Source organism: Nothobranchius furzeri, chromosome 10, assembly GCF_043380555.1.
Source record: "Nothobranchius furzeri strain GRZ-AD chromosome 10, NfurGRZ-RIMD1, whole genome shotgun sequence".
NCBI classification, from domain to species: Eukaryota; Metazoa; Chordata; class Actinopteri; order Cyprinodontiformes; family Nothobranchiidae; genus Nothobranchius; species Nothobranchius furzeri.
In genome coordinates, this window is record NC_091750.1 from 48,984,926 (window position 1) to 48,998,717 (window position 13,792).

The window sequence follows — 13,792 nt, forward strand, 5'->3', positions numbered from 1 at the left end:
CAAGTCATCAAGTCAACAGATGCAAGTTGATTCAAGTCTCAAGTCATTGGCAATTCAAGTCCAAGTCAAGTCGTAAGTCTTTATAGATTTTATTAAGTCAAGTCAGAAGTCGTTAAAATAATGACTCTAGTCCGACTCGAGTCCACACCTCTGGTGTTTATTTATTTATTTATTTGGTTTAATGTATTTGGTTGTAATTTTGTTGTAATATGTGCCGTTTACTTCATTTACTTTGCTTTGTTTTTATATTGTGGGAAATAACATTTCCCTCCTTGCACAATGTTTATGACACATTCACACCTAGGGACAAATTAGATACTCCAATTAACATAATATGCATGTTTTTGGAATGCGGGAGGAACACGGGGAACCTGGATACATGTCAAGTGTATATGAGGAGACCATACCAACGCCATGCCAAAAGGCTGCAGCTGGGATTCGAACTTACAACTTTGTTACTGCATTGATATCAGGTTTACCAGCTGTGTCACCTTGCAGTCCAATGATAACACCCAAAAGCATAACAATCCTTCTGTAAGTGTATTATTATCATAAATGCTAAGTGTAGTATAGAGTTTTGTTAACCCCGTTATTATTATGCCTATTTGAAACCAGAAGTCTCACACTTGCTTTCAAGAGAAAATGAATTGATGACTCACAAAGTGCACTGCACAGAGGTTAATCAGACACAGAGTGACAAAGACATGTATGTTTAAATCTCCCTAGTAAGCTAAACTTACTAATCTAAGAGTTTATACCAATTTAAAGAGCAAGTCACCCCCAAAGCTTTTTTTTTTTGCTGATAAACTATATAAATGAGTGTCTAATCGTGCTGTGCACGTGTAGTCAATAATTTGGTACTTTAGTGCATCTTAGTTAAAATTAAAATATTCTGCCTAAAATTGTTGGTGTATTTGTTAGCGGCTCCACCCTCTCAGTCTGCCAGGCAGTAGCATTTGTTGCATTGTTCAAACATGAAGTGGGTGTGGAGTAAGTTTGTAAGGGGTGACTTGCTCTTTAAATTCTTTATTGCGGAAGGCGTTTTATAAATAAAGCTTTGATTGATTGATTGATGATTGATTGATTGATTGATTGATTGATTGATTGATTGATTGATTGATTGATTGATTGATTGATTGATTGATTGATTGATTGATTGATTGATTGATTGATTTGTAAGCATTTACCAGGAAGCAACGGATGTTCCGTGTTTTGAGAAATTAACTTGAAATTTAATAGAACACAAAGTGGGGGTTGGATTCCATTGGCTTCATGAACAAAAATCATATTTACTGATGCAGCTATCAGAATAATCCCATATTATTATTTCTTTGGTTTCGATCGTGTTTTATCAGCATCTGATAAATGACTTGATAAACGATGGTCTGATGAGTCGATGTTATTGACATTAATAAAAAGAAAATTTCTACCCAGGGGTGTGTAAACAAATAAAACTCAGCAGTTGCAGCAGGTGTCTGGAGAAACGTAGATGCGTGTTCATGGTGACGAGCAAAGCTTCACGGTTCATATTAGTTACATCAAAGAGAAATAGCATGAAGATGTAGAAGAAGCTATTCAAGTCCTTCTAAAATCAAACATCCTAATGGTATCACTTATTTTAAGAAACCTCTGTTATTTTTTCTGTTGTTTGCATGAACCTGGTGCAATTATAAAGTTTTTAGTGTATGTACACACACACACACACACACACACACACACACACATGGTCAAAAAATCCACTGTCTGAAAAAAAATCAAGGAAAAACTTATATTTATTCAGTTAATCATGAAAATAGGAAGATGCAGTGATGAGATGTCATTACAATGTTTATTTTCCTTCAGTATTAGAGGGGACACGTGCACTGTGGCTTTGCAGTAAAGAAGCTGCTGTAAAATCCCGACTGTGGCTTCTGTGCTTAGAGTTAGCATGTTCTGCCCATGCATGGGTTTTCTCCTCCCACAGGCCAAAAAACATGCATGTTAGGATAATGGACAAGTCAAAAATGTCCCAATGTATATGTGGTGTTGGTCTCTGTGATGGACTGGAGACTTGTCCAGGGTGTGTCCCCTGCCTCTAGCTCAATGACTGCTGGAGCAAGGCACCATCTCCCACAACCATAGTAGTTCAGAAAATGAATGGATATAAACTTTAGGTAAAACCCATTATGGGATTTGAATGCAGATATTTAAATGATGTGTTGATTAGGATAAAGCTTGGATGTGTAATTTAAAACAAAGGAATTCTTTTTTTTTCCCTCTGTCTCTGTGCATTTTCTAAATCCTTACAAATGACTATTTTGTTCCTTTTATTAATTAACTGTGCTGCACATTATTTCACAAACATCAAGCACAAAGTTTATGTCTTGTGTGGATTCTCATGTGTCAGTTTAAACTTGATTTGTGACTAAACATTTGCTCACAAACATCACAACAAAAGGGCCTTTGCACTGAGTGGGTTTCTATGTGCTTCCTTAAATGACTCTGAATGGTAAACTTTCCATCGCAAAAACGACAAACAAATGCTTTCTGTCCTGGGTGAGTAGACGTGTGTCTGATTAAATTTGACTTATGGCAAAAACATTTTCCACACACCTGACAGATAAAAGGTCTTTCTCCTGTGTGGAGCCGTATGTGTGTGCTCAGATTATCTTTTCTGGAAAATGTTTTACCACAATCGTCACAACCAAATGAAACCAAACTTGTCTGGACTTCACTAGGAGGATCTTCTTCGCTCTTCAATATAAGGAAGAAAAAATAAGACTTTTTGAAAGTATTTCCACCTGACTCAGTAGTGTTGCTCTCCTTCTCCTCACCGTCTTTAGATTTTGACCTCGAGTCTGACAATGGTTTCAACTGAAAGTCAGAATTGCACCCGTCTTCATCATCCTCACTGACTTCAGTCGCTGAGGAGCTGCAATCATCATCATGAATATTTAGATCTGGGTCCCTGCTAGTTTCTGCTCCTCCAGCTGAGCTCCTGAGATCTGATGTTGGTAGATATCCATCTACCATTTGAGGCTGATGAAGCCGAGGTTTCTCTTCATCATCCTCACATTTTAAAGGAATTGCAGAGAATGAACACTTAAAATAATCAGTCTCCTCCTTCACTTCGAGCCGCTCATCCTTCAGACTGGTCAAAAGTTCCTCCTTCATGTGGAGCGGTTCTGGGTCCTGCTGGTCCACACCAGGACTTCATTCTTCAGGAGATTCTTCTTTAATCTGCTGCTGAAAATCTGCAGGGACCCCTGAAACACAAGTCCATGTTGACATTATCTTTATATTGACTCGTGCCTGTCATTACTAAAGTCAGCGAGTAAACAGATTTTATGGTTTCATTGTAAGTAAATAAAAAAATAAATCCCATCTAATCCAGTGTTGCCCAACGCTAACATACGCTAACATACTCCTGGTCGTCATATTTCTAAATAAAATCCCGAATGCTGTTTCGGTTGAATCGCTCTCCTCACAAATGCATTTATTTTTTAATATTGGATAATAGAGGCTTTGTTCGTTCTGTAAAACTGCAAACAAAAAATGGTGTTTTTGAACGTCCAATTACCAAATTGTGTCTCTTTCAGGAAGTGTAATTATTCATGTGGAGTCATATTGTTACTGGGTTCATATTTTGTTTGTAAAACAAAACTCGTGTTAGAAATTGTTAGGTCTAACAATTAGGGGCCGGTGTGTGGGAGCCTATCAGTGTTCCCGTATATAATAAGAGGAAATTACCTGCCGGTGTGTATGCGTTTGGCCGGAGAGGGTAATTGGTTTTGACCGCTTTGTTTCACTTTGTTGCGTTTTGTTATGTGCTGTCAAAGTATGCCTTTTATTCAACATTTCAATGGGAAGAAATGAATGGAGAAATAAACGAATATTCATCTCTTAAAAGCAATGGACAACGACTGAACAGTGTTTATTCCATCGAAAGCAACGTAGCGCGTCAGCCATTATTCTGGTTACAAACACACCAGTGGCTTAAAGCATTGGCTTAGCCTCTACAAACTATGTAAAGAACAAAGTATTTAAAAAGAATATTTAATTCATTCAGACCTAGGATGTCTTATTTTTGTGTTCCCTTTCTTTTTTAAGAAATATTTTCTTTTACTTGTTCCGAGATCTAAATACAATCAGTGGGGAGGTCGCTCATTTTCGGTGGTAGCGCCAAAGCTATGGAACAAACTCCCACTTCACCTACGCACAACGACTGATAACGTAACCTCTGGATTAAAGACGCACCTCTTTCACATGGCTTTTGAAAATCCTGAAGTGATGTAAACTGTGCTTATTCTTTTTACTATTTTATAGTGCTTTTTCAATTATTTTATATTGGTTTTATTTTTATTACTTTTACATTAGTCCTAAATTGTTTTAAACTGGCTCTGATTATTTACTTTTTTTTTACAAAGGTTATTAATTGTTTTTTTTTTTTTTTTTTTGTTCTTTCTCTCCACATTTAATGTTAAGCACTTTGATCACCCTCTGGGTTGTGTGAAGCGCTATATAAATAAACATTAATTCATTCATTTAGGAATATAAGTTTTCTTGCGTGGGTTAGTTTTAGTATAAGTCACATAAAATGTATGTCCACTTTCTGTAAGAAAACATAATATTACCCTTGATATACTATAATTTAGTAACAAAAAAAAACATATTATATGTTTCTTTTTAAGTTCAGATTCATAATGAGCCAGAATAAGAAAAATGGTCTTTTAATCCCGACTACAGCCATTTTTGGCTTTTGTCGCCCTCTGGTGGTTATTTGTATTACAACAAATTTCAAAAGACCTACTCTCGAAAAAAGTTTAGAAAACAACGTAAACCTCTTTACAAAACACGCTTTCGTTCATTATAATTCGACTAAACTGTAGCAGCTTCTGTAATATTTTTGAAGAATAAAAGTAAAGTAATGCAATGTTTTTTTTTTGTTGTTGTTTTTTTGGGGGGGGGGGGGGGGGGGGGGGTCCTGATGAGAACTGCAGAAGTCAGTACCAACAACCAGCTCTTCCCTCTCAGCCACAGTAACCTATGCAAATTAAGGCCACACGGAAAGTGTCTGCCTTAAGCCATTTTTCCACATTTGAAGTTTAGTTGCTCATGTTTTGACTTTTGAATCAGAGAATGTTGAATGTTTTGCACAACAAAATGCTGAAAAATTGATCAGTGAGCAATGCATTCCCAAACAACTGAGTAGTAGCAACACCACAGTGGGATTTTTCACATTAAGTTTATTCTTATTTTTATTCTACATTTAAATAACTCTGATACAGATGACAAGAGAAAGGCTAGTTTGCGGTTGCAGCACTACACTATTGACAAACGATACATTTCCAGATTGTATTTTTCCTTGAAATTGTTATTTTAATCATTATTTAGAAAAAGGACATGCAGACATAGTCATAAGTTTCTTCTGAAGTTGACTTCTCAATAACTACAACAAAAGCATTTGTTTATCTATATTAAATGCATTTGTTAAAACATGAGCGTCTTCTTCAAGCTTGTTAATTTTTTTAAATCACACCTTTTAAATTTGTATTGACTTCAACTATTATTACATAAACAAATTTTGTACTATATAGTAAAAAAAACATTTTTCTCCAATTAATTAAAAAAAAGTGTTTTAGGGAAACGTTTGAAATATTTGCTAAATGTTATTTTTGGTTGCAAAACAACCATTTCAGTTTCAACTTGTAACTAAATACTACACAACATAAGAGTTATTTAGTTTATTTTGATGACTGTCAATGAAAAGGCTGAAAAATGTGCATGCATAAAAGAAAAACTTATAAATAATGCATCCTATTTGACAAGAAACTGGGACACTTGTGTATGTTTAATGGTTTTTCTGCCTACATCAGTCCTTTGTGTTTTGGCGGTCACTGCACATTCGTTTTGTTTCCTGTGTGGATTCTTATGTGTCTTTTTAAATTACTCTTATAGCTAAATCTTTGTCCACAAACGTCACAGCTAAACGGTTTATCATCTGTGTGGATTATCATGTGTGTGTTTAGGTGTGGCTTTTGAATAAATCTTTGTCCACAGATATTACAAGCAAAGGGTTTTTGTCCTGTGTGGATTCTCATGTGTGTGTTTAAATGTGTTTTGCTGCTAAACCTTCGCTCACAAACGTCACAACCAAATGGTTTCAGTCCTGTGTGTATTTTCATGTGTCTGCTCAAGCTACTCCTATCGCTAATTCTTTGTCCACAGATATCACAGCCAAAAGGTTTCTGCCCTGTGTGTTTTCTCATGTGTCCATTTAAGTTGCTCTTATCACTAAATCTTTGTCCACAAACATCACAAACGAATGGTTTCTCGCCTATGTGGATTATCATGTGACGGTTCAAATGAGTCTTACTGCCGAACCTTCGTTCACAAACATCACAGCCAAACGGTTTCTGTCCCGTGTGGATTCTCACGTGTGTGTTTAAATTATCTTTTCTGTTAAATATTTTACCACAGAAATCACAACTGAATGACTTCTGACTTGTCTGGACTTTCTTTGGAGAGTCGACTTTTTCCTCCACTTTTAAACTTTTGTCATCAACTAAACAGTTTGAAGATGTTATTTTTGAATGACGTTTCATGTGTCTCTGAAGAGACCGGGTGTTAACAAACTGCTTCCCACAATCAGAGCAAATAAAAGATTTCTTTACACTCGACTTGCAAGACCTGCTCTCTTTCCTCTCGCTGCCTTTGGTTTTTGACTTTGACTGTGGCAAAAAATTCAGTTGAGAGTCAGAACAGCTCTCATGTTCATCAGCTTCACTGACTTCAGTCTCTGAAGAGTTGGAACAGTCTGGGTATCTGCTAGTTTCTGCTCCTCCACAGTCCTCTCCATCAACTGTTGCTGTCGTTTGGTCGACTGAACTGCTGGTTGGAAGATCTCCATCTTCCAATTGGTGCTCACAAACTTCTGAGAATGAACGTTTCTCTTCATCATTCTCACTCTTTAAAGAAACTGCATCAGTCTCCTCCACGTCAGGCTGCTCTTCCTCCAAATCAGTCCACGATTCATCCTGTTCCTCCTTTATGTAGAAGGGTTTAGAATCCTCTTGGTTCACACTGGGACTCCAACATCCAGAAGCTTCTTCTTTAATCAATACCATCTCTTGACCATCTGCAGGAACCACTAAAACACATGCATTTTGGGACATTAAGTTTCTTGCTAAGGTCACTGAGTACACTTAGTTCACTGCTTGATTGTCCAAAAATAATCTAATTGTGGATGTCACACTTAGTCTACCTGAAACACATCACATTTTTAATAATTCCTTTCAAAACATATGGTCACTTTTTTTCAGTTACACTGTGGTTGCATGCTGCTCTGCAGACCTATTAAGTGGAGGAGGTGAGAGAGAATGGAACCATAACAACAACAAATTATTAACTAGGTGATAGGAGCATGTCCTTTTTAATACACATAGTTTTTCTTGGACTACAGTCTTGCTATTTGTCAACTTTAATATAATCAAATTAAAGTTCCTGTGACGTTAAACAAAGTGCACAGAGTGCAAAGAATAAAAGACAGTTTGGACCACAGTCAGAAACCTGAAAATGTTGAGCAGAAATGGATTTATTTTTATTATATTTGCATCCGTAGTGCTCATCATAAATGTTCAGCTATGCTACAACACCTAGACGGATCATTTAAATTATTTATATAAACACAAAACACATCTCTGTCTCACTTGGGACACTTGCTCCCTATAAAGAGGACTGTAACTACAGGTACTATTTGTTTACATCTGCTTAAAACTAATGGGCCATTCCCATCTGTACCGGGTCGGCCCGGGCCGAGTAGCGTAGGTTGTTTACATACCTGGGTGGCCTGGTATTTTTCCGGGCCAACCCTGGCTCATTCTCAGCCCTCTTCTCGAGGGGGTCTGCTTCAGGCCAACCAGGGCCAACACACCCACTGCTGACAGCGAATTCACACCTTCCATTAGAGCAAGCCTCTGATTGGTGGGTAGAATCAGCCCACATGGGCTTAAGACAAGGATGTGTGGAACCAACCGGGCCAGGCTGGGGCCGACTGGGGCTACCCGGCCCGGGCCGACCCGGTGCAGATGGGAATGGCCCATAAAACTGCTCTGTTACAATTCGACCACATTTTAAAAGCAAAAGAAAAATAAATGTTTATCTGATTATTCAATGGATTACTGTGGCAGATTAATTAATTTTTTAACTATTCAATAGCTGCTGCCCTAAATGAGTCGTTTAAGAAAGGTCTGGATGTTTGTCTACCTCTCCAACCTTCTGAGGTATGTTAGGACACAGAACTGAACATCGGATGCAGACTGACCAAGATGGGTTCTTCGATTATAGCAATATATATTTAAATATATGTAAATAACTTTTCCTCAGTATGAGAGCAGATCAATAGAAGCTTCAACAGAGAACAGATGAACCGACCATCACTAAGTGATGCTCCACGCTGGACCAATCAGTCATGGCAACCGTACTGTCTGCTAACAACTAATGTTTGTGTAGCTTTAGCCTCCTACTGCATGCAACAGGTAGGATGTGGCTGATAAAAATATTTTTTCTTAAATGAACACCCAAAAAAATGAAAGAAAATATGGAGGACACAGTGATCTTTGATGATAAGAGACTAAACAGTTCAGTCGTGTTGACGTATTTTGGCTAGTTAATGTCATAACGAAATATAAAGTTAAAGAGGGACTGCACACCATCAGTAAATGTAACTCCACCCCTAGTCAAGATTTGAAAAATGCCATGAAAGTGGGCGTTGCCAGGAGGCACAGAGTGGCATGGCCAAGTGTGGGGGATTTCCATCCTGGGAGGGAGGGGGAGTGGGAGGAGACTGTACCAATGACATGAAATTGTTCCAGCCCCGGTCAATCACAAGTTTAAAATGCAGTTGCCGCTGTTCTGCCACAGGGGGCAGCACTAAGACGTTTTTAGACTTTAGATGCTAGATTTAATCAAGTTTACACAAACATTTCAAAAAATGCACAGAAATAGAAAGATTGCATTTGTAAAGACCAAATTATACAGTTAATTAGCAAAAAAAAGTTATTTTGGGGTTTAGTTACTCTTTAACGATATAGCTGTGCTCCTAATTATGTTCAGGGCAGGTTCTGACAACATTGGGGGAAAATGCAGATCTATAATATATAAAACATTGTTTCTTTTTTTATTGCTTTGTTTCTCCATTGCATCATCGCCATGGGAACAAACTCCGGACCAAAGCCGGTCACGTATTTCACACAAGGGCTCATGGGGGCTAGGAATAGGGTGGCTACGGTAACCTTAACCATTATCAACACCATACCAGCCCACTCTGGGAACACTGGTGATTATTCTGTAGCTTTCAAGGACCCAAAAGAATTTATTTCAAGCATTAAAATTGAACCATACAACAGAAAGTGAATGGTGAGAGCTGAATCTTCATAAAGGAAAGAGTTTCAAAGCTAATTAAATCAGTTTCTAAATATTAAATTAAGTTTTGAATTTGGTAACACTCATTTCAAAGTGGATATCAAACTACACTAATTCTTAATTTTAAATAATTTTATTTAATAAATAATTATTAAATTTAATAAAAGTTTAATAGCAATTCTATCAGAGCAATGCAAATATTAAGTATTGAAAATCAGTTTCTGGCATCTCAAATTTCTGCCCATAAAAACCTAAACTACAGCTGACGTTGCTCCAAGTGCAGCTATAGCTCAATTACTACCAACAATAACAATAAATAGATAAATGTGGAAATAATTAATTACAACATTTTTATTTATGTATTCTCAACTTTGTTGTATGTTTCCTCGTTCCTTCATTCATTCATTTATTGTCTACTTTGGCAGAAAGAATCCTCCATAAAACCATCACATTACACAGAGAGAATTAAAATATACAAACCTATTATGCGCAGTTGATCACGAGGGTTGTAAACATCGTCTTGGATTTTGTTACTCATTTTCTTTTTAACTTTAATAAGAGGCTATTTTTTCCTAATATGTTCCACCTCTGCATCCAGCTGCTGCTGCTGCTGGGATCACCAAGCTGATGCACGCAGGTCAAGCTGTTCTTTGTTTTGCTGGTCGAAGATTCAGAACAGAATATCTGCTGGTTGCTCATTAACCAAGGCAGCTAACAGCAGCACCCTGTACAAATGAACACAGCAGAAATATTCTGTAACGTACCGTTTCTTTAGCATACGAGTCTTCACTCTCCTGTTAGCAAACAAGCACACGAAAAGGAGCCATAACTCAACAAACACGGTTCTGCTGTTCAAATGTATTCCCAGTTTATACCCAAATGACTCCTAACCACATTCTACCTTCAGAACAACATTTGCCATTAATTCTGTTACATTAGCTCCGTCTATATAACAAACTACGTTCAACAATGCCCAGGTTGAACGTCATACCTTTTCCCAACACGACGGGTTCAGATGCGCATGCGCAGTGGTATTGCCGAAAAATGACGATGTCTTAAAGTGACAGTACGGTTTTATTTCATTCATGGGTGAAACAGTTTAAAAAAATTGGTGCAATCATTGGTGTGGGCCATGTATTAAACATAGGATGAAACGAGTAATAAAACGTTTAAAACGCGTGAATGGTACAAAATAAATCACACGAAAAATTGGCTAAATGAAAAATTCTAATTTTTGTTTGGCTAAATTAAAAATTCGACTTTTTTAAGCTAAATGAAAATTGGCTAAATTAAACAGAAAAACTTGGTTAAACAAAGTTGGGTAAATTAAAAATTCTATTTTTAGTCCATTTGTACTACTTACAGATTCAGAAATGAAGCTGCAAGACCATGCTTTTACCCCACAGTGGTGTAAATGTGGTTTTAAATAGAACAGAATTTCCTTTTATTGTCCATAGTCAGTGGGGAACTGTTTGTCACAACAGCTATCACATTGAAAAACTGAGCAAAAAGAACAAAAGATAAAGAAAAATAAAAGAATGTACACTGAAAAAAACAATACATATATGCAAAAATACTTTTTTAAATGGAATACATATAAAAATGAAAATATTTAATTACTTGTAAAGACAGCTCATTGCTGCCACCTGGTGTTGAACGAAATCACCATCGCAATTAGCTATTTCTGCCTTGAACTAACCCAGTGAAGGAGCATTGACAAAGAGAGAGTTTCATTTTAACAATTAAAAGTTGAACGCAAGTTCCACTGAATTAAAGAAAAGTTAGGTAAGTTTTTTTTTTTTTTTTTTTACAAATATTTTGTTTTATAAATGCTCCATTTCATACAAAGTGAGCAAAATACTCTTCACAGGATAGAGGTCCTTGAAAACTGACCATCATACAGCAATTGTACCAGATCTGGCTGACTGTACTGATCAAAATGAGAAGAATAGACGAGTCCCAGATGCGACTGGATTTAATCCTGCCCATTACTCTCTTTGACGACTATCCTGAGATGGGCGATGGCTTTGATCATCTCTGTATCCTCTTTACTAAATTTGAGTAGAATGTTTGAAGTGGGGGATATAAGTTTATAAGAGAGGAGATCATCAATGACAAACCCTTTGTCGGCCATCACCTCATCACCTGGCTCCAGCAGCTGAAGAATTCCACAGAGTTGTGTTATCTCCTTTCCCAGAAATGCATCCAGAGTACAGCTCAGAAAAGATGGACACAAACCCATTGGGGGTGACTCCAACAAGTGCTAAGTGTTGGTCACTCTGTCAGCTGTGGCATTACTACACTGAAACATGTCAGCTAAGAGCTGCACCCTCAAGCCAGCAGCGGTCTGCATGGAGTACATAAGCAATTCATTATTTAATGGCATCCTGCAAGAGAGGCTGGGCAGTGTCTCCAGTAGCTTCTTCACCCATCCTCCTTGCTTTGCTCCGGTAAATCAGACATGAAGCAGATGGAGCAACATATTCCCAGAAGATCTTTAACACAGACACTTGTGGTAATTCTGTGTAGAATTGTATTTGAGCATCAGAAGCACAATATTGACTCAAGATTGGGGATGGTGGGCCACAAACCCCAGTTGGTCTTCCAAGTCTTGAATGATCTTTGTTGCGTGTACAGCACCTGTAGTAGAAAAGAGTAGAGAAGGCAGAATTAATTCAGTCATTTATAAAACTCATTGAAATTCAAGAAAATTTTAGAAACATGTTGAAAATATGAACCCCGTGTTGACAAATGTGCATACAACTGACAAATATTTAGCCTTTGTCAACTTAAAACAATAGTAAAATGCACAATTACTTGCAAATATTTATTATTGCTGTTATGTAGTTATTTATTTTCATTTATTTATTTTCCTTGTCTCCCTTTTCTGGTCTTTGGACTGCTTTTTTCTGCTGTTTACTTTCCTCTCTCTTCTGCCATGATCCCATTCATCATGTCCTGCAATAATATGTCGTCGTCGTCGTCGTCTTCCTCCGCTTATCCGGGTCCGGGTCGCGGGGGCAGCATCCCAACTAGGGAGCTCCAGGCCGTCCTCTCCCCGGCCTTGTCCACCAGCTCCTCCGGCAGGACCCCAAGGCGTTCCCGGACCAGATTGGAGATGTAACCTCTCCAACGTGTCCTGGGTCGACCCGGGGGCCTTCTGCCGGCAGGACATGCCCGAAACACCTCCCCGGGGAGGCGTCCAGGAGGCATCCTGACCAGATGCCCAAACCACCTCAACTGGCTCCTTTCGATCTGGAGGAGCAGCGGTTCTACTCCGAGTCCCTCCCGAATGTCCGAGCTCCTCACCCTATCTCTAAGGCTGAGCCCGGCCACCCTACGGAGGAAACTCATTTCGGCCGCTTGTATCCGCAATCTCGCTCTTTCGGTCATTACCCAAAGCTCATGACCATAGGTGAGGATTGGGACGTAGATCGACCGGTAAATCGAGAGCCTGGCTTTCTGGCTCAGCTCCCTCTTCCCCACGACAGATCGGCTTAGCGTCCGCATCACTGCAGACGCCGAACCAATCCGCCTGTCGATCTCCCGATCCCTCCTACCCTCACTCGTGAACAAGACCCCGAGATACTTAAACTCCTCCACTTGAGGTAGGACCTCTCCCCCGACCCGGAGGTGGCAAGCCACCCTTTTCCGGTCGAGAACCATGGTCTCAGATTTGGAGGTGCTGATCCTCATCCCAGCCGCTTCACATTCGGCCGCGAACCTACCCTGCAAGAGCTGAAGGTCAGAGCTGGATGAAGCTAGGAGGACCACATCATCCGCAAAAAGCAGAGACGAGATTCTCCTGCCACCAAACTCGACACACTCCACACCACGGCTGCGTCTAGAAATTCTGTCCATAAAAGTGATGAACAGAACCGGTGACAAAGGGCAGCCCTGGCGGAGTCCAACCCTCACCGGGAACAGGTCCGACTTACTACCGGCTATGCGGACCAAACTCACGCTCCTCTGGTAAAGGGACTGAATGGCCCTTAACAGAAAGCCACCCACCCCATACTCCTGGAGCGTCCCCCACAGGGTGCCCCTGGGGACACGGTCATAAGCCTTCTCCAAATCCACAAAACACATGTGGATTGGTTGGGCAAACTCCCATGCCCCCTCCATCACCCTTGCAAGGGTATAGAGCTGGTCCACAGTTCCACGGCCAGGACGAAAACCACATTGCTCCTCCTCTATCTGAGATTCAACTATCGCTCGGACCCTCCTCTCCAGTACCTTGGAGTAGACCTTTCCAGGGAGGCTGAGGAGTGTGATCCCCCTATAGTTGGAACACACCCTCAGGTCACCCTTCTTAAAGATGGGGACCACCACCCCGGTCTGCCACTCCCTAGGAACTGCCCCCGATGACCACGCAATGTTGTAGAGACGT

The 13,792-nt window shown here is 39.3% G+C and overlaps 1 protein-coding gene across 1 annotated transcript; it reads right to left on the minus strand.

Annotated features, from left to right (window-relative positions):
- Positions 1-5,708: 5,708 nt before the first annotated feature.
- Positions 5,709-10,441, minus strand: LOC107386556 (zinc finger protein OZF). The gene is made up of 3 exons (XM_015961023.3): positions 10,394-10,441; positions 9,883-10,127; positions 5,709-7,129 (listed from the first exon to the last, which is right to left on the minus strand). Exons 2-3 carry the CDS (start codon positions 9,938-9,940, stop codon positions 5,874-5,876), a joined length of 1,314 nt encoding a protein of 437 aa, XP_015816509.3. The 5' UTR covers positions 9,941-10,127; positions 10,394-10,441; the 3' UTR covers positions 5,709-5,873.
- Between the last annotated feature and the right edge of the window lie 3,351 nt (positions 10,442-13,792).